This window comes from Cyprinodon tularosa, unplaced genomic scaffold, assembly GCF_016077235.1.
Source record: "Cyprinodon tularosa strain WSP-4 unplaced genomic scaffold, ASM1607723v1 ctg346, whole genome shotgun sequence".
Classification (NCBI taxonomy): Eukaryota; Metazoa; Chordata; class Actinopteri; order Cyprinodontiformes; family Cyprinodontidae; genus Cyprinodon; species Cyprinodon tularosa.
The window spans coordinates 1,288,482-1,315,200 of record NW_024039059.1 but is presented as its reverse complement, the minus strand read 5'-3'; the positions used below and the strand labels follow the sequence as shown (position 1 = coordinate 1,315,200).

At 37.6% G+C, this 26,719-nt stretch overlaps 1 protein-coding gene across 3 annotated transcripts in view; it reads left to right on the top strand.

Moving 5' to 3' along the window:
• The window catches only part of LOC119789741 (switch-associated protein 70-like), a 76,000-nt gene extending 53,301 nt beyond the window's left edge, over positions 1 to 22,699 (top strand). Inside the window, exons 12-18 of one of the 3 annotated variants that reach the window (XR_005281622.1) lie at positions 10,870 to 11,073; positions 15,373 to 15,426; positions 15,973 to 16,060; positions 16,212 to 16,476; positions 16,682 to 16,836; positions 18,980 to 19,133; positions 19,522 to 22,699. Coding sequence is in view for 1 of the 3 variants with exons in the window: in XM_038294799.1 (XP_038150727.1) it covers positions 1,708 to 1,826 (119 nt within the window). In the remaining 2 variants the exon portion in view is untranslated. Of the gene's footprint in view, positions 1 to 1,707; positions 5,894 to 10,869; positions 11,074 to 15,372; positions 15,427 to 15,972; positions 16,061 to 16,211; positions 16,477 to 16,681; positions 16,837 to 18,979; positions 19,219 to 19,521 lie in introns of those variants that run through there. The other 2 variants (XR_005281621.1, XM_038294799.1) reach the window with 2 other exon arrangements.
• The last annotated feature ends 4,020 nt before the right edge of the window (positions 22,700 to 26,719 follow it).

Sequence of the window (26,719 nt, the reverse complement as noted above, 5' to 3'; positions counted from 1 at the left end):
AGAATGCAACAGTAACAAAATAAAAATATTATAATGTACAGATAGACTGGTTCCTTTAAGTGGCTCTTTTGTAATGGCTCAGAAACATCGGCAACATTAATAACAAATAAAAACAGGAAAAAAAAACTGAGATGTTTTGCTTTTTTTAACTAGCAAAGAAACTATTTAAACACCTGGTTTTGTCAAACTTATTGCATTATAATATTGATTTTCAAGGCTACTTACACTCCATTGCTTTTTTTTTTTGTTGTTGTTGAAAAAGCTCCGTATGTCTGACGACTTTTTCGGTGGCATCTTTTTTTTTTTATACCAACCCGTCTACTACTTTTTTTTTTTTTCGAAATAAAACCTGAAGTAGCTGCTGGTTAATATTAATGAGTGCTGCTGTGTGTCGTCTCTCCTCCAATCACGTAGCTACTGGGAACACGGTGAATAGCGACAGCCAATCATGTTCTATCATAAAGTGACAGACGTGGAGCCAAAGAAATAGAATCCAATGATGTCATATCAGTAGGCGGGACTAAGGAGCAGCAGGATAGCACTGACTTAAAACTCTCAGAACACACACAGCCGGGCGCATCCTGATGTTACTGTTGTTGGCTAAAGTAAATGAGCCGAATACAAATGTACAAATTATTGGTGGGGACTGTCCCCACCCTTCAAAAAGTTACACCAGTGCTGACGGTGACCTTTAACCTTTGGTGTGAAGGTTACTGGTTAGATCATGTACATATTTAAAAAGCTAATTAAACTAGATCCCATTGACGATATCAACCGCCCAAATTACCAAAACACTATTCTTCTCCGCTCATGAATAGTTTTGTCTTCTGGTGCTTCTGGGAACAAATTATGTCAGGATTGAATGTTTTAATGTGTTGTAATTTGTGGAGTTCAAACCCCCACTGTGGGGTCCAGACTACACTGGCAAACAACTCAGTTATTCTGTGTAATAATCTGGGAAAGATAAAAAACCTGAAACCGCTGTTTTGTTATAGAAATATGACGACGACTCTGGAATACATATAACATCAGTGACTTTTACGAGATGTTGAATTTTAGTTTGACTAAAATTCTTTAAAATAGATAAAAACAATGCTCCCTCTAATTGTTCATATCACATTGAGGACCACTGTGGGCTACAGCAGATGTGCACGCTGAGGCCAAACTTCATATATATATATATGATACCCTGGGTATGGTAGGTGCTTCTTTAACCGCCTACCTAACAGAATGATGAAAGTAGTTTTATATTTTTGCAAGTACTATACAAAAAAATGTATGTGAGTGCAGATTTTTTTAAGCAATGAGCTGCTGAGCTAGCGTAGGCATGCAGCTGAGCTATCGCAGAGACTGATTCGTGCCCGAGCACAGCTGGTGAAGGATAGTCAGAGTGCACCACATACTGACTGAACATGTGGGTGATTTAAACGCTGCATACCTGTCACTCAGACTGATAACTGCGTTGACTTTAGTGGCGCTAAATATCAGGGAAGAGGTCTTCGCAGAACTGTATACTGCCTCTAAATCTTTCCCTGGTACATGGAACCGGACTGTCCCAGTTTACATTCACCCCTGCATGCAACACTGTTATCCTTGCTTTAACATTGCGGAACGATTTCCCCATCTGAGTCTCCATTGTATTTATTATCTAAAATATTTTAAATGAAAAGCTGTGATTGAGAGTGATGATTTACCTGTCATCCACAGGTTCTAAGGGGCCACAGAATATCACCAACTGGGGCCCGGCAGCTTTCTCTGAAGCAGAACTCAGTCTGCGGGAGAAGCAGTGGCAGGAGATGAAGAACCAAGCGACGCAGGCTCAGTGAAGCCGCCATCAGACTCAAACATCACGTCACTAAACCAAACTGCTGATTAGATCTGCTGTGTTCAGTTAAACATGCAGGTAGTGACTGAAAACAAATTTGGTCACTCTTTTTTTATTCACCTCCACCCCCCCACCCACCCCACCCCACCCCCAGATATAACGACCTGGTTAACTAGAATACCGGGATGTTTTATATCATTAGGACATGAATTAGTTGGTTCCATTCAGTTAATCTCTAGTGTCGTCCACAAGGTAGCAGGAGGATAACCAGCAGTATGCTACAGTTGGCGCACAATGCTAAAGACTAAAGCTGATGTGTAACATTGTGCCGAGTTTAGCTTGAATCCTGTAAAGAAATACAAAAATATGTGATATCAGCAGGAGAACAGATGAACCAGAGCAGCTTTGTTTCATTCTACTTTGTTTTTAATAAAATTTAGCAGACATTTCTGAGTCTAATTATAGCTTGTAAATGTAAAACAGCTGTTCTGCTGAAGTTTTAGGCCTCAAGGGTTAACATTCATACAAGATGCCTTTGGAAATAATTTTAAAACTGAATCAGCCTTCTAAGTTGGTCTTTTTTTTAATACCTTGTGGATTATTCTGATTCACCTTCAGTTCTGCTTCAGAAACGGGACAGGTAGCATCAAGTATTCACCCACTTACCCAATACAGGAAGTAAATGTGGTATTATTTTTATTCAGCTGTTTTGTTTCTACAATGCTTGCCATCCATTTTTTGGCACGTCTGGTGCAGACGGAGTAATTAATGGAGAATTTCAATCTGAGTATATCTAACTATTGGGGAAATAATCACAACTTTATTTTTTTGCTGTAATTATAAAATATTTGGTAGCACAATTATTTGTACCCTCCTTCTTAAAGGGACAGTGTCTTGATATTTTGGCTGTTAATGAACAAAAATTAAAGTATTGCTTTACTAATTACATATTTTGTTTAGGTCTAATAACATCACATCATAAATGAAAGCATTCTCATAGCTCAGAGTTAGTTTATAAACACATGGAGGACACTGCATCCAATGGCTAGACACCATGTTGGTTTGCCATTTATGTAGAGTAGCTGAAAGGGATATACAGAGAGTATTGCGGCCAGGCTAAAGATTTTTAAAAATGTTTATTTTTAGAATAAAGTTGCAATATTACGAGAATTAAGTTATCATTCAACATCCCTTTTTAGAAAGAAAGCTTTGAGCTCCGACCAGAAGATTTTAATACCTTATTCTCGTAATTTTACGACTTTATTCTTGTCATTTTATAATTTCTTTCTCATTATGTGATAACTTTATTGTTGAAATAAGAGAAAAAAAAATCTCTAGCCTGGCCCTTATACTCCGTCGTAGAGACCAACTTGTCAGCTTTACATGTTTTACCTGTATCTAAAAACGTGTTGTTGGTGGAGTTTAAAAGAAGATTCTACCTTCTACTTTCTGTCATAATGAAATGGGTCAACTATGAAACGGTCATGAAAGAATGTTTGTAATGGTCCAACCTGTTATGAATTTAAAATGTTATTGTATGCTTTATCAAAACTGTTACAATGTTGAAAACAGCCCCACATCTTTATCCTTTGCTTAATGACTAACTATGTGAAATAGAAACTTCATTTTCAGCCCTTCTTGTTATATTTATCACGCATCACGAATTTGTCATTATGACACGGACCTGGAGGTTGATCCACTTGTTTAGACTTGTTTAGGTTTCACTACTGGCTTGTCTGATCTGGGAAAGTGTTTGTTAGCAATGATGACAACATGCTGAGGGTAAAAAAAAACTATAAATCAGTTGCCGCAGAAATCCCCTTGGAGAAGAAGCCTCTTTGATTATTGTGATCTCAATGGACGGGGGATTTTCATGTGCATATCTATTGAGGAGGTGGGATCTAAATTAGGCTTTAGTCTCGTCCAATTCCAGTTAAAATTCCTTTAGACAACTTCATCTATTTTGATAGACAAAAAAACATTTTTTTTATTTCTTGTTTTCTTTTGGTATTACTGCTGCTTAGCGTTTTAGAGACTAGCAAACTCAAAAATGACACTAACACCCAAAAAGAAACATGCAAAAGAAAAACACTGTAAGTTGCAAAAACAGCAGAATGTTTTTTCTTTCCTAAACTTTATTTAAAACTTTGCTTCAAGTAAAACGATGCTGAAATAAACAACAGTATACCATAACAATGCACAGAAAAGTAAAACTATAAAACACCCAAATAAACCCACGACAAAATAAAGCTAATAATAAAGTACGGTGAAGTCCAGGTGTAAATGCAGTTTAGAGAATTACATTGTATTTTGTAGCCTTTTTGTTGTTTCAGTCAAAGATTGAATTAAAATAAAGTTTAATATCCACTATGAACAGATCAAAATGATTAATTATGGATAAAAAACTTTCACTACCTTTTAAGACATTACTTTAACAATAAACTGTAAAAAATTAAACAATGTGTAAATTTTCTAAAGTCCTAATGACGTGGTTGTCCTTGGCGTCACTTAGACCAGCTCCCTTTAAATTTGACCACCAGCAGACCTGAAGACAAGTTTAACAACAAGCAGCTGGTTTTAGTGGTCAGTTAAAGCTCACAGTGGCAAGAAATGTTGTCATTTCATCAACTTACCAGAGAAAATGACTGAAACATGGAGAATGATCTGCAGTCAATTCTAAAGGATTATTCAACATTCTACAGCTCCATGATCCACGGAACAAATGCCTTCCATTCTTTCTGTAGAAATCACTGGACTCTCATAACTCACTCTATCTATGGCTCTAGTTTTCAGCTTTCTTGAACGTTCAGTCGTTTTAACTACTTGCAGAATTTTTCCTTTGCATGTGTTTTGTATGTTAGTCTGAATATTATTTTTCCTAGTCTATTTTTTTAAATCACGTATTCCCACAGCGTTTGCATCCCTCCACCACCATGAATATGCCACTTTTTGCTTCCTTTTTTTACTTACATGCGGAGATGCCATTCTGCTCACTGCGCTGACCGTCATCCAGCAACAGACAGAGGCCTCTTCAGATCTGTTGTGTAACAAACCCTGATAGGAGCTCCTTCCTCCACAGACATCCGAAACACACTAATCAGAAGGTCCTGTAATCTCATCTTTAAAGAAGTAAAAAATCTGTCAGGGAAACAAACATTTTCTGACATCAGACAGCAACATTTCAGCTATGGAACATGGAACCCAAAGGAAGGAAATTTTTCTATATTTTGCAATGAGAAAGTGCTCTGCTGCACTCAGTAAATGAGACTTTAACATCATGTAGGAACATGGAACATCCAGCTATTCACTCTGCCCCATCTGCTTCCTACAATATTATGAGCTGTTCATCCAGTGTTTTACCAATACATATTACTGTGTATGTTGAGTTTATGATGTGCAGCTAATTCAAAAGAGGATTATCAAATCCAAAAAAAACCAAATGGAGAAATTCTGAAAAATCCTTTTTAACAATGCAACAGTAAAAAACATGAATTATTTTGGTTGATGATGGATCATCAGTGTTTGTGCTACTACTTTGTATCATGTTGTTCTTTGTCCCATTTCTTAGCTTGTATTTCAACTATGCACTACTTTTAACTGGATCTCCAAGCTGTCATACAACAGGCTTGAAGTTCAAACTGTTAAAACCTACAGGGTAATCTTTTAGGCCTTTGGGTTTTAGAAGAGTTCAAAAATGAGACCTGACCTGTCCGACATGTGGACTATTTTTGACCTTTTTAACACGGAAATTATTTTATGCATTTTATCACAAGCTTCATTCTTTGTTACAGTTATTACTTTTTAAAGAAATGCTGTCTCCAATTAACATACATGGATATATTAAACATTTAGTCATCATCCAAGTACCGTGTAACTAGTTTACCTGATCTGGGCTATTAATCCTGTGTGTACTACAAACAGGACGTCTAACTGCTCGACATATCTACTGTTTTTCTTTCTTTGGAACTTGCCTGATTAACTTTTATTTTTCATTAATGTATGCATTTGTAAAAAGTTGGAGACTTGAACTGTGTAATAAAAATTATTTCTAATAATAATGAAAGAAAATTTGAGTTTTAGAGTTGATTCATTTCATCCACAAAGTTATATTTTTTTTATTGGTTTTCATTCAAGTAATTAGTTAATTGTGAAAAAATCTACACTGGACAAAAAAGTTAAAACAAAGTGTCCCAATCTGCATTGACCATCCAGGATTTAAACAGCAGAGATTATGTTCCAAGTAAAGACCTTCAGGCAAAACCAGAATAAAGCTGTGACCTTAGATTAAAGGAGTTGCCAGAAGGGGGCACTAAGGGCTCACTTTTAAAAGTTGTCTCACAAGTTAATGAGCTTTATTATTATATATATATTTTTTTTTTGTGTGTGTGTGTGTGTGTGTGTGAAAATAAACTGCTCTAAAGTAATAACTGGTTAAATTTATTTTTTAAATATTGTCAAAGTGAAGAAAAAGTAAGCATCTTTACTAAATATATTTAAGACACTTATTTTCAGTTGTAAATGATGGTCAACTAGCCTTAATAAAACATATCAAGTCATTATTAATTAAGAACATTTATTTATTGTGCATCTACAAAACCAAAACACAATAACAAGCAAAATTAACACAAATTATATACATTTAGTTGTTTTATTCAAACTGTGCATCCCAAACAAACAAAAAACACATCAGTGTCCAAAGGGGAGTAGAGTACAAAGGAGCTGAATTCAAATGAGAGCAGCTTCACTTAAAAAAATGATCTAAGTAGAAGTGCTGAGTACATAAAAGTATTGAAGTAGCCTTTCAAAAACTGCTAATCAAGTAAATGTTATTTGGTAAATGTATGTAATGTAATATAGATGTTATACAAACTGATATACAATACATAGAGTGGATATGAATAGTTGTGTACATCTACAGTGAAGAGGCGGCTGCAGGATTCTGGGCTTCAGGGCAGAGTGGCAAAAAAAAAGCCATATCTGAGACTGGCCATTAAAAGAAAAAGATTAAGATGACCAAAAGAACACAGACACTGGACAGAGGAAGACTGGAAAAAAATGTTGTGGACGGATGAATCCAAGTTTATGGTGTTTGGATCACAAAGAAGAACGATTGTGAGACGCAGAACAAATGAAAAGATGCTGGAAGAATGCCTGACGCCATCTATTAAGCATGGTGGAGGTGATGTGATGGTCTGTGGTTGCTTTGGTGCTGTTAAAGTTGAGATATATATATATATATATATATAGGAACCACTAGTAAACATGCAGATTGAGAGCGAAGTGCTCTGTTAGGAAAATAAGGAATGTTCATGTCTTCGATATAAGATGGAGCTTGGCCATTTAAGGCTTTATATGTGAGAAAAGGTCATTATAGTGTAAGTGGTCGCACACTTGTTTGTCAACTACTTTGTCAATAATTTTAGATAAGAAAAGAAGTTTGGAAATAAGTCTATAATTTAACAATTCATCTCGGTTAAGTTTCAGCTTGTTAAGAAAAGGTCTGAAATTAAGGGTCTGAAAACAGACAACTTTGATTCAAATGATCAAAATTTTAAAAAATGACAGCAGTGCAAATAATTTCACAATTTTTTTCCATCTTCAATATGACCTTTAACCTGAGTAAGGCATTTAAAAACCTTAAAATATGAAAAATATAGAATTAAAAACTAGCCTAGTTGAGTAAATATGCAAACCCTTAATCTTAGAGTTGCCATCCATCCCTTGAAATACGTAATCGTCACTTATTTGAAAGTTTAATTACGCGTCCTGTATTGAACTGATAAGGGACGCTATTTGTTCTGTATATTCACGAATAACTAAAAAACTGTAATTTTGGTGGTACTTGCACACAGAACAACTCTACTGTTGAGAGTGTGACCCATGTCTGCGCGTCCTGATTATCTCTGCCTCCCCAATCGAAGGGTTATGAGGTTGTCTGTCTAAAGCATTCTCCATGCTGTAATCGTTTGTCAATGGTTTCCTTGTGACGGTCCTCATGTTTAGTTCTAGTTCTACAAACTTTGCACCAAGAATCTGGTTGTCCAGAGGGCTGCACATAAGCATTTTCATAGAAAATTGAGTGGAGTGAAGAAACTTGGCAGATAAGGGGACTTATATATGATCCTATAACAATGTAGGGTTAGGGTTATTTTTGTCGAGTCAAATGTTGCAAGATTCTTTAGTCCTCTGACTGCAAAACAAGCCCAGAGGATCACCCTTCCTCCACTGTGCCTACGCACTGATCCGTGTGTTTGGGTATCTTCAAACGTGGCACTATTACAGCCAAGTATCTCAGCCTTAGTCCTTCATGTCCAGAAGCTAAAGTGTCAAACTTCTTGTATTTTGTTTAGATGTGCTTTGGTAAATGTCCTGCTGTTATATACCATTTAGAGAGAAAAATATATTTCTCTTTGGAAACCTTCCAAACAAAAGAGCTGCACTTGTTTAATCTCAAAAGACTTTTCATACCCAATTAGAAACCCTTGCTTTTAAAGATGACCTCATAACACATTAAATTATTAATATTCTAATATGAATGCTTCAACTGAGTCTGTGTGACTCAGTTACTGCAGTCGTTAAAGGATCATCAGCCAAAAGCCTACATGCACAAATCCAATACCGATATTGGCGCCAATATTGGCTAGATAACTGATGCCGATCCACCAGTACAGTTGCATCAATATTAAAACAAGTTTTAGGTAGCTGCTCTAGTTAAATTGCATCTTTAAAATTTCTGCAGTGCATGCTACATGGAAGTGTTATTTCTTTTTTCTGCTAACGTGTGATTTATTTGCCAGTTAATAATGTTAAGCACATTTCTATCTGTGTTAATTTTTTACATTTTTGTAACAATGTTTAAACCCTTAAAGACCCAGCTATTGGAGAGCATCTCCTTCTCCTATAGGCGTTCTCCTTTGTAGCTTCTAACAAAACCAGACTGTTGGTCCTCCTTCTAAGGAACCTATTGTTAGTCTGATATTACCTTTATTGTTACATCCTGATTTATACTCCAACTTTAATCATTAAAAATGTTCCATTTTTATTAAACCCAGACTTACATTATGGCAATACATCTTATTATTAAATCTCCAGTAAAATCGTATATCAATCATGGAGGAAATTTTGATTTTAGAAGTGTGGGGGATGCAAGTATTTTTTTAATATAACTAACTTCAGCGTGTTTGACCATCCAATCACAGACCTGATAGAGTGGCGCTTCAGATGTTTTTAAAGTGAGTTTCTAAGGAGTGACAGAGGTGACAGCCAATTACACAAGAAAAGACGGTGGGCCAATCAGGAGCTAGGGGGTGGCAGTTTTCTGCTTGGTCCTAGTGCTGGACGAGTGTCTGTGTACTGTAGTGTAACATTGTTTTTGGACAGTAAAGCAAGGAGGCGACGTTGATGTTTAAAAAAGTGCAGGGACATGTCCCCCCAAAGATTAGGTCCATGATATCAACAACCCAGCAAAAGCCAAGTGAACCTAAATATGGATTTTGTTTCACACTATCCCTCTGGGGTCTTTTCATTGACTTCCATTCATATTGCATTCATTTTCATGCCCTAACCCTAACCGCTACCAACATATACCTAACCCCCACTTCAAGAACAGAACTTCTCCTCATGGAGAACAGTCATCGGTCCCCACAAGTATCTAAAAGTCCCCAAAATGTAGCATGTTTCTGGGAAATTGTCTCCACGGGGTAACAAAGACATGTCCACACGAAATACACACAAAGATTATATTTAGACTTAGAAAGATTTATTCGTCATTTTGTTTACACAAGTGAAAAAAAAAAGAAATTTCGTTTAATACTGCTCTCTGGACAATTTTATCTTTTTTAAAAGTGCAGCCTTGAAAAATAGTAAAAATATTTATATAAAAATAGTAATATCAACATATGACTGTAAATTTACAGTTCAAACATTTTTTTAAATAATGATAAAATATAATAAAATACAATACAATACAATACCCATTTTGCAAAACATTCAGCAGTCTAATGGCAGTGGAGAAGAAACTGTTGTGGAATGTGATGGCGGTGGGGAAGAAGCTGTTACAGAATCTGCTGGACCTCTTCCCAGAGGGCAGCAGGGAGAACAGTCCATGGTGGGGGTGTGAGGGGTCATTGATGATGTTATGGGCTGGGATTAAATCTCTTTAATGGAGGGAAGAGGAGCCCTGATGATCTTCTCTGCTGTTCTCACCACTCTCCTCGCTTTCTTCCAGTCTGAGGCACTGCAGCCTCCATTCCACACAGTGGAACAGCTGGTCAGAACATAAATAGAAGATAAAAAGTAGAGTAAATAAAGGTAGACACAGACAATGAAATACTGTTTTAGAATAAACTTGAAAAGGTGGAAAGAGGCATGTTAAAGAAGATAAATAAATTATATATACATACATGCTTTAAGTTACTTTAAAATAACAGTATTTAAATATGCATAAACGACCAATCAATCGATGTATTAAACTAAATAGTTTGATCTAATTTTTTTTTGTTTTTTTAGTCTTTAATGCACTGATCAGTGGTTTGAGACGATCAGTGTAAATCAGGTCATCTTATAAATAGTCCCCCTTGTCATAACCGCCCATTGAGAATGTATCTGTGGTGACGACAGTCTCCAGTGTCCTGTCCTGTTATGACTTCACAGCTCTGTGTCCTTATATCCTGGCTTGTATCAGCCGGTGAGGTCTCACCAGCACACAGCTGCCCCGGTGATGATGATGATGATGAGAGGCTTCACACGTGAAATGTCAGGGCTTAAATAGTTCTGTCTGTTTATATCTGAGCTGAACGTCCAGCATGGCTTCTCCTCTGTGTGGGTGGAAACGTAGCAAGTGAGGGCAGAGGACGTTATTCAGTCCGGTGACATGTGGTTCCACTCAAAAAGGAGTTTTGTGTGTAATGAGAGGGAACTTATGGTATTTAGGGATCCGGAGCCCATAATCTTCCCAGTGTGGATGCTTATAATTAAAGTAGTTCAGGGTGGAGCTCCTTTTAAGTGAATATTTATCTACAATGTCCTCTTGTCTTCTTTTTTAGGAGTAATCTTTCAGTGGAGGATTTTTACTTTAAATCCAAATTCCAAGTATTTTCTTCATTTTATCTGACCGGGTCCAGAGAACATCATGGAGGTTAAAGAAGAGTTTATGGACATTATTCGTCAGGCGTGGACCAAGCTGCAGGGCCTTCCTCAAGCTGGTACATTGGACCAAGGAGCTTTCTCCGTCCTTATCCTCTTTATCGGTAAGTTGCATCTGACATCTGATCCAAATGCAATTTGTTGAGAATAGATAGAATAAAGCATTAAACAGAAAATTAAAAAGTTTGATTTATTTTATTAATGTAGATGAAGATTATGCCAGTCCGTCAAATAATTATGCTGGATATGCATACTGATATGGAACAGGTTATTTGTTAGGAACAGAAGGACAACTTTGGTTGATGGAAACAAAAGCTGTTCATCACCAGACAGCTTCATCTAATGTCACTGAGAAAGTGAAAGTAAAAAACAAACAACAGTTGATTGCGGTTAAAAAACAAAGCTTGGCATCCTGAGGCCCCTCTTCCCACATCCACCTGACGGCAAAAGACATACTTAAACATTACATCTCAGAGATCATCTGCAGCTTTCTACTACTTTAAAGTAGTGGAATCCCCCAGATGGATTTTATTTTCTGTTTATCTTATTTATTTGTGGACTAATGAAATATGTTTGTTTCAAGAGTCTCTACAAACTGTTCCTCTGCACCTGCTTGTCACACATCTTCCTCTGTGGTGATTGTTTTGTTATGTCTGCCTGCAATATAAATTTACCCTTTTATTTCTCAAAAGGATGCAGTAAATTGCACATTTTCTTGCACTACAGTGATCTACACTGCAGTTATTGGCGATTATACGATTATAATAATGACATTTAAAAAATAGTCATTCACAATTTACAAAAATGAAAGTTGTAGTGTGATCACAGTGCAGTGAGAGGGTTGTTTGGCGGAACCTATAGTTGTAGATCACTGTCTGCCTTGCTGTGGTTGCGGAGAGATGTCAGTTTTGAAGAAGAAATGATCGGCTGACCAGTTATTGATCCCGATGAGCCGAATATCTTTCTAATTGTACCAAAGTTTCTTACATCACTCTTGAGAGAAACTCTTTTAATGTTTCGTAAAACAAAGTATGGTTCCATGTCCTTGCTGAAGGTCAATTACACAGCAGAATTTTGTTTTTTCCTCCGGGCAGCTCTTCATTAGTGGCTGAAGAAATACACGTGTAATATCTTTCTTGTATAGTCTGATAATGTTAACAAAGTTTATTTTGGGAATACTGCAGTTTTTTCAAACTATTTCTTAAGAAAATAAATTTTCTATTCTTAATTAGTTCGCAAAAATTAGGTTTCAGTCAGGTTTTGGTCTTGTTGACATTTTAATTTTCAAAAGGGAAATCATACATGACAAACATGGCTTAAAATTAAACATAAAGGTGTATTCAGAATGTAACTTTACTGTACCATACTACTTAAGTATTCAAACTCTGAACAGTTATAAATTAACCTTAAATACCCTATTACTATTGAGCCAATGTGACAAGTTAATTTATCCATTGGGAGATAAATACAAATCTATCCTGTCTTATCCTCTCTCAATATTTCATTAAGATCTGACACGACAAAGTCATTAAATAATTTAGGAAGTCACTTTTATGTGTAGTGCATTGCTGAAGTAATAACTTTTTCTTACATTTATTGGATTAGTAACACCTTTCTCTTACAACAATTGTTTCATGTACTCAGAATATTATAGCCATTTATGAAATTATTTCTTTAATTGTATTAAAAATTAGATTTCAAGAAAAAAATAATGTTTGTACATTGTTCTTTTAACACCAATTATTATTTTTGTTTATTTCGAATAGACAAAATAAAGAACGAATGATACACGGATTTAAGTTAAAAATTTATTTATTTCCCGAAATTAAGTATGAAATTCAAAGTTTTCATATTTAATTTTTCCATTTCTTACAATTAAACAGAAAAGATTAGATTTTTTTATTTTTTGGATTTCAAATAAAAATGAAATAGCCATTTTTTATTTATTTAATTTTTTTCCCCCTGTTTCTGAAATGATATACGGACCCAAAAAAAAGACCGGGCAACAAGGCAGAATGCGCAGTTTTTTTATTAGAAAACTGTAGCAATGGCTGAGATGAGAGTGCGGCATCACCTGTCCGAGATCCAGGACAGGATAAATGCCCAATTTCATAATTCATAATTAAACCAGGAACAACATGAGCCTTCTGTCGTAGACAGGTAATATATTATATATTTTTTTTATTATTAGACCTGGAAATGAGATGCAAAAGTGGTGTACTCACAAAACTGTGTAGTCCCTTTTAAGAAAGTCAATTATTAAGAGTTTGAATATGGTATAAGAATTGCCTTGCATTATGTTGGTTAAGGCTCTATGCTTAATTTTGTAGCCTGTTATCAATAGATGTGTAGATTAACAGCCTAGCTTGGGCATAGGTTCTATAGAAATAACTTTTTATTATTAATATTCTTTTTTTTATTTTAATTGGAGGCCGATGTTAATTTCGCACGGTTGGGGCAGGGGTGGAATTAAAAAAAATAATAATATAGGTTACAGTGAATTGGGCACATGGTCAACTTCGTCCACATGCGCGCCCAGCAACGGTCAACTCTGCTTCACGTTACTGCCTCAGGGCTTGCCTCTGTATTTGGACAGGACATCCAGTGACTTGCAAGGAACCTCCTGCTGGATTTAAAGCTGGTCTGTAAGTTTTTAAAAATCACTTTTTTGTCATATTGGCTAAAACTGTCCCTATGCCCAGACAGCAGTACATTTCGGGACGAGACAAAACAACCAATCACAGCCAGAGGAGCGTCTGATGGAGTGTCAATCACAGCTCACACACGCTGAATCCCGCCCCCTCCCTCTCACCGCTGAACCTGCCGCTGCCGCCCGGCTGCCGCAGTCAGGAGTATAACCAGCATCTTATATCTAGCTGCTTGGAGGCGAGTGTTATTGCTCTTACCGGTTCACACTCCATGCCGCGTACGCTGCTTGGACGCTTCTGGTCGCATGCGGTAGCCGCGCAGATGCTGTGAGAGGGGTGGAGCTTGGAGGTGGGGCATGAGTGAAGCAGAGAGGGTGGGGGAGTGGCGTGAAACCTGTTTTTCTTCAAATTTTCAGTCGAAGTCTGCTCTCTTCTCAATGTAACAGACTGCAGCTTCAAGTGCAAAAAGTTGAATAAACCTCTGCAGTTGGCCTAGGCTCACGTAGGGGGCCATTTGCGCGCCTTTTTGCCCATGTAGTATTACAGCCTGCAGGGCCTAATGGTATTGCACGGTCTTATTTATCGGGCTTGAGATTTTGAGAGAAAATAATGTTTATGATGGGGGGAAATAGTTTCTGTGTAAGTATACGTGAAAAAAAAAATCCTTTAATAAAAGACTTTAATAATTAATTTTGTGATGTTTCTAGCTGTTTGCCAGACCTTTTAGCAATTAGAAATTCCATAAAAATAACATGTAAGCCTACCAGAAAAGTATAATGAAAACACTATAGAAGAAATTTCAATGATGTGCACACAGGTGTTAAAGTGTAAAAGATGGCTTTTAAGAAAAGTGACGCCTAGCTGAAACGGCACAGTGCCCCCTCTGGATTAGAATTTAGCAACACTGACCATTCTAGTGTCGTTGTGATTTAATAAATTTGATTTACCGCATATGGGCATAGTTTTGTATCGCTCACATGCGCCATGCTCGATTCTCTTTAGTGTATTCACAGAAACCCAGGTTGCCGTGATTAGAAATGGTGGGATTAAATGAAGCGCTTTCTGGAGATGTAGCCGATAGGAAAATATATCCAAAAGACCAAAACTACGTTTCAGAAAAGAAGCAAACCTTTTGGGGTTTTTTTCCCTGTGACAATGAAATGGCCCAGTAATAAAATTTTTATACCTCCGTTGTGTTTAGACCTCCATTGTTTCAACGATTCGGTGAATTATCCGCTTATGTAAAAAGCACCACATGCGGAGAAATATTGCATTTTCAACTGTGATGGGCGGAGATTTCACATTTGCGATGCATTGTGTAACGTTATCATCTGTATTTTTATTTTTATAACAAAGAGCATACTTTGAGGAAGTCAACAGCAAGAATATTGTCTAATGTAAATTTTTCTGTTCTATTTTGTATCCTCTATTTCTAGAGGGGCCATGATTTGTGTCCCACTGCGTAATACTTGCTTGTATCTGAATAACATGAGATAAAATCTATTTAAGAGATCTTTACCTATTTTTTAATACACTTTCCTTAATGTGGGAGTTGCTTATTAGATTATTTTTTAAATTACATGTCATGCTGTTTTTGAATTACTGCAGCAGATATATGCAGAGAGAGAGAGAGAGAGAGAGAGATGCTGTTTTTGAATTACTGCAGCAGATATATGGAGAGAGAGAGAGAGAGAGACACTCTTCAAAAGGCAAAAGTATGTACTAACTTGTGTCTATTTTGGCATTTCTTTTCAGTTCGCAGGAGCCCACTGTCCAGCCGCCGCCTCAGTTGGCAATGCCAGTAGTCAGGTACATTTTTATTAACCCTTCATAGGGTAAACGACCACATTGAATAACTTTCCCACATATTTCTAATGCACTAGTCATACCTCTTTACATGGTTGTACAGCCAAATGGGTAGCGTCAAACCAATCAGGAATGGTCAGGCTTTGACAGAAATAATGACGTTTTTACGTTTGGCCTGCAGCTTGCCAAACTTAAGTTGTCACCCCAAAAGTTGCAACTTATGTTCGTTTTGCCTGTCTTCCTTCAAAGATGCATCGTTTTTGAAAAAATATAAAAATAAAGATGAAGTCATGAAAATCACACATTGTGGGATCGGGGGGCTAAATATTGAGACATTTTGTTCTTGGATGAAGACAGAAACTAATAAAACATTTTGTCATAAAAAAAATAAAACAGGGGCAGCATATTTGATTTTATTGTGGTGCTAACCTACAATTTGTAATACTGTCAATTCAAAATGCTTTACCGTAAAATATGTTACTGCCATGTTGAATATGACAAAGTCAGGGACATTCATTATCTGTTTGTGAATGTCTCTAATTTTTTTAGAGATGACTTTATGGAGGACCTCCAGGGGGAGGAGCAGGATGAGGGGGATGTCATCCTGTTGGGATCCCCAGCCCGACAAGACCCAGTAGTAAGCATATAATAAGCATGGTGTGCTATTTTTCATGTCGGGCCAAATCACCACAATGCAATCCATCAGTTACTTATCATCTAATTTGTTTTGTGGAAGGAAATGTACATGTATGCTAAATTAAACCATGTTCCCTCATTATGTTCTGCAGACTTCTCATGATGGAAGTCTCAGGATCTCTGGGCGTCTTTGAGGGCATGCCAGGAAAGATGCTGTTTAGCTACGACCTGCAGGCGTTGGAGGGCCGCAAATATTATCTTGCAGGCAAGCTGATGGCCTGGTCCGTGATCCACAATGGTCCAGGCCTCCGATGCTTGCTGCCTGCCCTTTACAGGCTCATGTGTGGCCAGCCATGGGACGCTGAATATCTTCACCTGGCGTGCCTGGAGGAGGATGCCCGTGCCTGTATCGAGCAGGTGACTACATTGTCAACTTTTTTGGTGTGATCGAACCTCTACGGAAAAATACTTTGTCTTAATGAAATTGCTGTTTTCTTGGTTATTTCAATAATGCAGATACTGCATGCGTTTTTGATGAAATAACACTTAGTAGAACGAAAGAAGTACTCTGCTACCCTTCTTCGTTAATTTATACCCTGCCCCACATTCTGACTTTTTACAGATCCAAAGGTGCTCTTCTTCAGAGGAGCTGCATGCCCTGAAGTCTAGTCGGGGGGACTGGATAGCCGAATGTGGTGTGCCCGCTATATATAGCGCCACCCTTTCGGACCTGCCTAGGGTGTCCCAAAGAATTGTGGCTCACTTCATCTTCCACTGGTAACAATAAGTTATTGTACTACCGATATCCTACTGTATTGGGTTTGAGCCTGCATTCAAGGAACTATAGATGTGGTGTTGTCACTCAGGCATTAAATGTTCAAGATAAGTCTATTTAGCCATATCAGCAATACAAAAATACAGTTTTTAGGAGTGTTTTTTTGTAGTGCTCATACACGTTTGCTCATACACATAAGGCAATACAACTAAAAACCAAAAAAAAAGTGGTGTGATGGGGGGGTTAGGGGCAGAGGATACATACATAAATGCACAGGGGATGACATTGCAAAGAAAACATTGAAAAGTGCAATGACATAATTTAAGTGCATGGGTTGTACAGATATAGTTGATATCCCTGTTATTTCAAAAATAATAAATGTGTAAAAATGGATCACAGCGTTACTCTCCCCTTTTCCTATTTGAATTCTGATGATATGTATTTATTTTTATGGACAAACTGGAAATGACCTCTGATAAGATTTTAGAAATATGGTGACCTTAGTGTATGCAGAGATGAACAGGGGTGACAATACAGAACCTTGTGTAGTGCCACTGTTAAGGACCTTAGTAGGTGAAATATTGTTCTGGATTTTAACAAATCGTGTTCTGTCAGTCAGGAAGTTTAGCAGCAAGTGACTAAACCAGGGGTTGACACCCTTGAGTGACAGATCTATAATCATTAAGACGGGTGATGTTTGCTGTGATGTTATGTGAACCGTAAGTTGAATAAAGAAACTGTCGACGTGCTCCGACGTGTTAGAATGAAGTGAATGGCTCTATCGTTTTATTAAGAAATTTGTCTGAAAGTTAAATTACAACAAATGGGTACTGAAATGATCTTAACTGATTCAAACCATGCAGGTAGAGTGGCACAGTTAAGAGACAAGTTAAAAATGTGGCTGAGGTCAGCAGTGAGTAAATTAGCACATTTCTTAAGAGTGGGCCAGCTATCTAGTTGGTGTTCTGCCGCTGTAGCAGTCTGAGCACCTCATGTTCCGAGATGGGAAGAGGAGGTTGAGTGTGGCACAACCCCAGTGGGTGAAGGAGGACACTTGTTTGTGCACTACTGGCATTGAAACAGCAGAAAAGCCATTAAGCTGCTCAGGTAGGGAGGGATCACAGTTCAATATAATGTCTGATTTTGTAGATCATAATTTCCTGAAGGCCCCGCCAGACCCACTTAACGTTATCATAACGTGGTTTTTTTTCAAGTTTGTTTGTGTAGTTTGCTTTTGCTGTGTTTATTGCTTTCTGTAATCTGTATTTGAGAAGTTACTATTGTTCTCTGTCCCCACATTTAAAAGCGTCATTTTTTTATCCTATACTCATGTAATTTGAAAATTTTGCATATACGGTCACGTAATGCCACAGAATTTTGCTAACTGTAGTGTTAGGATAATTATTATTATTGGACGTGTGAGTTTATTAAACCTTGGTATTGGCTTCCTGTTGCATGTCAGAACTGATGTTTTAAATTAATTAGGACAGTTCCTCTGTCTCGATATACAGTTTTTATCTTCAATTTAGAAGTGACAAAGATTTGGAAATGGAATGAGAGCGGCGTCCTTCAGCTAAGAACAAAGTGTAATATTTGGATAAGGCTGGAGCCATGGATGTGTAATCATCTGCTAACATCTATGATGTAAAATTTGAGGATGAGGCAGACTGGAGATGTATAAATGACTTTTTGATTGTTAATCTGGGCCACTTCCAGGGAGGTGAACCCTGATTTGAGCAGCTGCCTTCTGTAAACTCCTAGCAATTTCTCTGATCTGAGTAAGATTTTTACCAGAATCTGTTGTCATGTCTTCTGGTTATTTAATACATATAAGTTATCAAGTGTTTAAAGATTTTGTCCCGAGTAATCTTTCTTCAGGGACAAGAACCGGAGAGATAGAACATCAGGGTGCATAGACAGAGCCTATCTTTAACTGCAGACTACAGTGATTTAGTTTGGTATAAAATACTTTCGGAAAACAATATAAAATGCAAAATGTTCAAGACACTTCTCAGTTCAGGTAGACATGCATGGTAAATACAGAAAACAAGAAATAGTGTTTTCATTTGTGTTTCATGTTTACACATTTTTTTCTGGAATATTTAGTCAAAATGTCTTCCCTATTTCTCCCAATTGTCTTCCAAGAGTGGCCAGCATGATAACGCAGTTCAAAGACGGCATCAATTCCTGTGGGCGATTGTGGGACTTGATAAGCCTCAATTGGCGGCAGTTCGAGCCATTGTTCGTCAACAGCGATGAGAAACTGGGCCGTCAAGTGATGCTGAGGCTCTTTGAGAAGGTGAGGAGTGATGCTGGCCACATCAGTTATGAAGAGGAGGAGAAGACGCTGTACCTCTTTCAGCACTGGCTGGTGGCCATTCAAGGTGTGTGCAGTCTTTTTCAGTATCAGTCAGAAAATAAGCTGTTATGATTGCCAGATGTTTGTAGGAGCAGTAATTACTCGGTCAACAGGCGTATAGTCTGTCAAACCATCTGTTGACAGTCCACATTATTCTGCTGAACTGCAAGTCTTTTTTTGTGCTTTGATTTTTGAAAAAATGCCTCATGGATTTTGGAGATACAGACAGACAATCATACTGTTCATCTTCCGTAATTTCTGCAGCTTAAAAATTAAATGGCAAAAAATAATGGACTGTGAATGTAATTCATTACTTTTGTGTTTGCAGAGGGAACAGTGGACATCAAATTTGAAGACCTCCTGGTCTTTGTGATGGGAGCTGACACTCTCCCTCCCCTTGGCTTTCCGGAAAACTGCTAAATAGATTTTTTTGACCAGGATCCAGGGGGGAGGCGCCTCCCGTACGCATCAACTTGTAGCCTTACCCTTACCCTACCAAGGGGTATGGAGGACGAGGAGGACTTCAGAGACATGATGCGTGACGCAATCATAGGGTCACTGGGGTTTGGCAAGGTGTAGCCCCAGTCCCCTACCCCACCGACCCCCATGACCCCTGCCCCAGTCCCCTACCCCACCGACCCCCATGACCCCTGCCCCAGTCCCCTACCCCACCGACCCCCATGACCCCTGCCCCAGTCCCCTACCCCACAGCGGAAGGACATCAGGTCTCTGGACCCTCAAAACCTACAAGTACCCCAGTTCCCCACCCAACCCACCCGTTGAGGAAGAACTAGGGATCTAGTGACCCTCACGGCCCCTGACCCCCACCCCCAACTCTGAGTAAGGACTCACCCCTATTGTAAATAGTTCTTTTTATCTTTTTTTTTAGCGTTTTATTGTCATTACACTGTCAGAAGTACAGAGCATGAATTTTACCCTGCATTTAACACATCCCCTTGGGGAGCAGTGGTCTGCCATTGTACGGCGCCTGAGGAGCAGTGCGTTCACATTGCTTCCTCACCCAAACCAACATGTTGGGCGAGTAGTGACCCTCACAAGCCCTAAAACCCCTCTCCAGGTCTGATCAAGGACTCATCTCTATTGTATGTATTGTATATAGCTCTCTGCAAACCTTTTTTGGGATTGTTTGTCAAACCCACAATCTCATGGAGACCCTGGGATTTGCCTGTCATGGCTCAAATGGGGTAGAGGATGCTAATTTAACACTGATATGTATTTTGCATGTGCACCTTGAGAAAACAAATGCCCATGCTAAAGCTTTGTTTGTTTACTTTTTATCTCTGTTACATTGTGCTTGTGATGATCCCTGTCTAAGACATCTGATAATACCTGTGAGGGACCGAGCCAAAAAATCAGAGAAGCACAGGGAAGTCTTGATGAAAAAAATGGTAACAAATTTATTTTGCAAAAAAATAAAGTTCAAAAGTTCAAACAACACTGGGCCCATCAAGGAAAACAAATGACAAAAATGTGCATAATCCAAACCTGACACAGGAAAAGACCTACCTAATTGACACACAGGGGAAACATATATATATACTGGTTGATCTGACCATTTTGAAACAAGAGGGAAACATAAAATACATTTTCCTAAACAAAACTACAACAAAAGACAAAACTAATCAACATCATACTTAATTAGCAACCTATGAAGAAGAGGACTTAAATATAAAATTTTCCAAGTGTTACTATAGAAAACAAAACCAAATACAGAAACCTAAACCCTTTCTACACCCCTTCTAAATGCAAGTGGAAGAGTCCAACTAGGCCTCCATGTCAATGAGGAGATACTTTGCAGCTGGGGTCTCCTTTCCTTTACTGGCTTTACTCATGACAGCCTCCCAGGAACTGGCAACTCAAATGAAAAATATATTAATGTACAGAAAACCAAAAAGCAAGAAATGACAAAATGAGTCAACTAAATGTGTGCACCCAAATAGTTAACATATGCCAAATCAAAGTAGAAAAAAAGGAAATCCAGTACAATAAAATAGAAGATTTAATGAAAGAATTACCAGACCATTTGTGTGGTTGTACATGCAGCCATCACACTCCCCCTCCCTTCAGAGTCCTCACAACCCCAGTGAGAGAGGTAGTCTGCCGTCAGGTTACATTTGCCCGGGATGTGTTCCACAGTGAAGCGGAAAGGTTGCATAGCCAGGTACCATCGCGTGATGCGGCCATTTGTATCCCTCATCCGCTGCAACCACTGGAGGGCCTTATGATCAGTCTGCAGGGTAAACTCTTCCCAGGAGGTAATACTTTAAAGAATCAAGGGCCCACTTAATTGCTAGGGCCTCTTTCTCCACTGTAGAATAGCGAGTTTCCCTTGGGAAGAGTTTACGGCTGACGAATGCCACCTGATGTTGTTCCTCTGCTGGACCCTGCAGAAGGACACGTTCTCTAAATAGAGATAGAATGAAGCAGAAGGATGAAATAGGGGTCCCTATGTCCTTCAGCAGTCTAAGCCTATAGCAGCATAACTATAGAGATAGCTCAGGATAACCTGAGCCGCACTAACTATAAGCTTTATCAAAATGTAAAGTTTTAAGCCTAGCCTTAAAAGTAGACAAGGTGTCTGCCTCACAGACCAATACTAGTAGTAAATTTTCTGGGGGAGGACCCCAGACCCCCGCGACAATGAAGTTTCTCTAGGACCCACGCATCCCTTATTTCCATTTCCAAGAGATGGCAACCCTACTTAAACGAATAGTACCTTTTGCTGTTATTACAGAACTTAGTTTTATTTGGTAAGATGCTTGTCAGTGTGGCACATCTTTATGTGGAAATATTTGCCCACTTTTCTGTTTTAACACCAAAACAAAATGACAGATTGTGAGAGCATCTCCTCTGTACAGCCCTTTTCAGATCACCACACAGATCTTTGATGGGATTCGGGTCTGGACTCTGGCTGGGCCATTCCAAGGCTTCAGTCTTATTCCAGTGAAGCTGTTCTTTTGTAGATTTAAATGTGTGCTTTGGGTTATTGTTGTAGCTCGGTAAAGGCGTGCATGAAATTGTTTTATAACATTTAAAGGATTCGATTTAAGTAAAACTAAAATTGTAAAGGGTGTATATTTAAAACAAATAAAATTTTGTATTATTTAGCTGAAAGTAAAAAATTTTGTTTTTTGTAGTTTGAGAATAACTTTTGGAATTCTTATGAATTAGTAGATTAGACAATATTATCACCTGCTATTATTTGTCCTAATGTTATGCTTTGACTGTTTTTTATACAGAGCAATCCTGTACGCTGCTTTATTGATATTTTCTTATATATACATCTTCCAAAGATGTGAAGTAAAGCTGCAGGGTTTCTTCACCAGAGGGCAGTTGATGTAAAGCTTCAACCATGAGCTGAAAATACTTCCAGTGATGAATCAAAGCACGTGGAACAGAATGTTTTTGACTGGATGCAGACACCAGGGACAGGGAATGAGACAATCACCTCTCAAAATATATTAAAATGGGCCTCGCATGCTGTTTCTCTTGCGTTCCTGTCATTATTGTGTGCAGTCTGTCCATTCTTATTTTATCATCTAATCATCTAGTTTTTTCTTAATCTTCATTGAAATAAATCATCATTATATGTCATTGTCCATCCATCCATTTTCCATCAACATCCAAGCGGTGGGCGGGGGTTTCCCGGTGCCTACCCTCCAGCAGTCAAAACGGGCAAAAGGCGGAGTACCCCTTGGGGGCCCTTCCTTTTGGGGGGGAAAAAAAAAAAACAAACAACCATTCACGCCCCCACACCTAAGGGAAAAAAAAAGGCCAATTAACCAACAGACAACTTTTTTAAAGGGGGGGGGGAACCCCAAAAAAAAAAAACCAAAAAAAAAAAAAAAAAAAAAAAAAAAGGGGAAAAATAAAATTTTTTTTTTTTTTAATTTTAAACCCCAAAATTTTATTTAAAAAAAAAACCAAAAAAAACAAACCCCCCCCGGGGGGGGGGCCCCCCCCCAAAAAAACCCCCCAAAATTTTTCCCAAAAAACCCCAAAAAAAACCCCAAAACCCCAAACCCCCAAAAAAAACCCCAAAAAAAAAGGGGAAAAAAGCCCCAAAAAAACAAAAAAAAAAAGGGGAAGGGGGGGAAAAAAAAAACCCCCCCCAAAAAAAAAACCCCCCAAAAAAAAAAAAAAAACCCCCAAAAAAAAAAAAAAAAAAAAAAAAGGGGGAAAAAAGGGGGGGGGGGGTTTTTTCCCCAAAAAAACCCCCCCAAAAAAAAAAACCCCCCCTTTTGGGGGGGGAAAAAAAAAAAAAAAAAAAACCCCCCGGGAAAATTTTTTTTGGGGGGGGGGAAAAAAAAAAAAAAAACCCCCCCAAAAATTTTAAAAAAAAAACCCCCCCCTTTTTGGGGGGGGGAAAAAAAAAAAAAAAAAAAAAAAAAAACAAAAAACCCCCTTTTAAAAAAAAAAAAAATAAAAAAAAATTTTTTGTTCCCAAAAAGGAAAAAGGTTAAAAAAACCCCCGGGGGAACCAAAACCAAACCAAATTTTAAATTTTTTTTTTTCCCCCCTTTTTTTCTTTTAAAAAAAAGGCCCAAAAAAAAAAGGGAAAAAAACCCCCCCCGGGGGGGGGGGGGAAAAAAATTTTAAAAAAAATTTTTTCTTTTTTTTTTTTTTTTAAAGGGGGGCCGGGGTATTTTGGAAAAAAAAACCCCCAAAAAAATTTTTTTTTTTCCCCAATTTCCCGACCAAAAATTTTTTTTTTTTTAAATTTTTTTTTAAAAAAAAATTTTTTTTTCCCCCCTTTTTTAATTTCGGGGGGGCCAAAAAAAAAAAATTTTTTTTTCCCCGGGGGGGGGGGAAAGGGGTTTTTTTTTTTCCTTTTTTTTTGGGGAAAAACCCCCTTTTTTTTTTTTTTTAAAAAAAAAATTTTTTTAAAATTTTTCGGTTTTTAAAAAACCCTTAAAAATTTTTAAAAAAACCCAAAAAAAATTTTTTTTTTTGGAAAATTTAAAATTTTGGGGGATTTTTCTTTTGGGGGAAAAACAAAGGGAAGGGGTTTTTTTGGAAAGGGTGTTTTTTAAAAAAAAAACCCAAAATTAAAAAATTTTGGGGTTTTCCCCCTTTTGGTTTTTTTGGGGAAAAAAAGGGGGTTTTTTTTTTTTTTTTTTTTAATTTCCTTTTTTTTTTTGGTTTGGGGGGTTTTTTTATCCCCTTTTTTTAAAAAAAAAAGGGTTTTTTTTTTTTTTTTTTTTTAAAAACCCTTTTTTTTTGAAGGGGAAAAAAAAATTTTTTTTTTTAAAATTTTTTGGGGGCTTTGGGGGCCCCCAAAAAAATTTTTCAAATTTTTTCCCCTTTTTTTTTTTTTTTTTTTTAAAAAAAGGGGGGGTTTTTTGGTTTAAATTTTTTTTTTTTAAACCCCCCCTTTTTTTTTTTAAAATTTTTTTTTTCGGGGTTTTTTTTTTGGGTTTTTTTTTTTTTTTTTCCCGGGGGTAAAAAATTTTTGTTTTTTTAAAAACCCCCCCCTTTTTAAAAAAAAAGGGGGAAAAAAATTTTTTTTTTTTTTAAAAAATTTTTTTTTCCCCCCTTTTTGGGGTTTTTTCCCCCCTTTTTTTTTTTTCCCTTTTCCCAAAACCCCTTTTTGTTTAAAAAATTTGTTAACCGGTTTTTTCCCCTTTTTCCCCGGGGTTTTTTTTTTTTTCCCCTTTTTTTTAAAATTTTTTTTCCAAAACCCCGGAAATTTTTTTTTTTTTTAATTTTTTTTAAAAAAAAAAATTTGGGGCCCCTTTTTTTTTTTAAAATTTTTTAAAAGGGGAAAAAATTTGGGAAAATCTTCTTAAAAGGGAAAAGGGGGGTTTTTGAAAAAATTTTTTTAAAGGGGGGGCCCCCTTTTTAAAAGGGAAAAAAATTTTTATTTCCCCAAAAAACTTTTAAAAAAAAAAAACCAAAAGGGGGTTTTTAAAAAAATTTGGGGCCCCCCCCCTTTTTTCCCCCCCAAATTTTTTGGTTTTTTTTTTGGGAAAAAAAACCCCCCCCCAAAAAAAAATTTTTTTTGTTTTTCCCCCCCCCGGGGGGTTTTTTTCCCCCAGAAAAAAACCCCCAAAAAAAAAGGGAAAAAAAAATTTTTTAAATTTTTTTTTAAAAAATTTTTTTTTTCCCCTCCCAAAAAAAAAAATTTTTTTCCAAAAATTTTTAAAAAAAATTTTTTTTTTAAAAACCCCTTTTTTAAATTTTTTCCCCCGGGAAAAACCCCGGGTTTTTTTTTTTCAAACCCCCTTTTTTGGGGGGGCCCCCCCCCCCAAAAAAAAGGCCAAACCCGGGGGAAAAAAAAAAATTTTTTTTTTTTTGGGTTTTTTTTTTTAAAAAAAAATTTTTGGGGGGGGAAAAAAAATTTTTTTTCATTTTTTTGGGGGGGAAAAAAAATTTTTTTTAAAATTTTTCCCCCCAACCCCCCCCCCCCCAAAAAACCCCGTTTCTTTTTCTCCTTTGGTTTGTGGTTTTAATCCTGAATACATTAAATATATGTATTGGTGAACTCACTTGTGTAAAAAAATTCAGCAGGTGTTCCCTCACTGCAGTGCTGAGAAGGAATGATGCTATAGTCTGCTTGGAATGGAATTGACGTCACAGACCACGCCCCTCATCTGACGTCACCAGGGGCGGGGCTTGTGGACAGGCAAGCCAGGCAGTTGCTTGGAGCCCCGGCCTCTAGGGGGCCCCCAATGGCTGACAAATTGTACTTCACAGCAACGACAAGACTGGGGATTTACTTTACAATGAAATGACACCGTAGTCAAAAACCCCCTTGTTGGGCCCCCATCCCATGCCTTCAGCCTGCATCTGACGCTGCTGGCGCAACTCTGCAAAAGGTGAACTTTTATGGTAAAGCTTCCCAACCTTCCCAAGAGAGAGTCATGAAGAGGAGTTATCCCAGTGGGGCAGAAAAAAAAGAGACAGAGAAAAGAAAAAGAGGAAAAACGAAAGAAAGACAGTGGTAAGAGCATTTTACCTACTGACTTACTGTATTGTCACAGACTCCAAAGAGACATACAGTAGCTAACAATTAATCATGATGAATGCTGCTTAAAGGAATAGTACACCCAAAACATGATTAGCCTTCATTTTCTACTCACCCCCATGCTGAACAAAACTCTGGAGTACTTTTTTGATACCTCAAATGCATCTGGAGATCTGGGAGGCTTCTTGCTGTCTGCTGACATTCAAATAATGGAGGTCTATGGCGCCCGAGACAGAAAGGTCCACAAAAGTCCACAAAAACGTGTCAATATTCCTCCATACTGCTCGTCCAATGTATTCCAAGTGTCCTGAGTGGGTAGCATCCAGAATTTACTTGAAACGAAGTCATTTAGAATGTTTTTAGAGCATAAACAGTAGTGTATAGGATTTCCTAATAGCGCCCCCATGCGCGCTCACGATTCTACGGAAGCCGGCAGACCAAACCGGAAGAAAGTGCGCATTCAGCGTCTGCTCTGCCGATAATGCAAGCGTAGAAGAAGAAATGTGCTGTTTACCTGTGCAAAGAAAGAAACAACGAA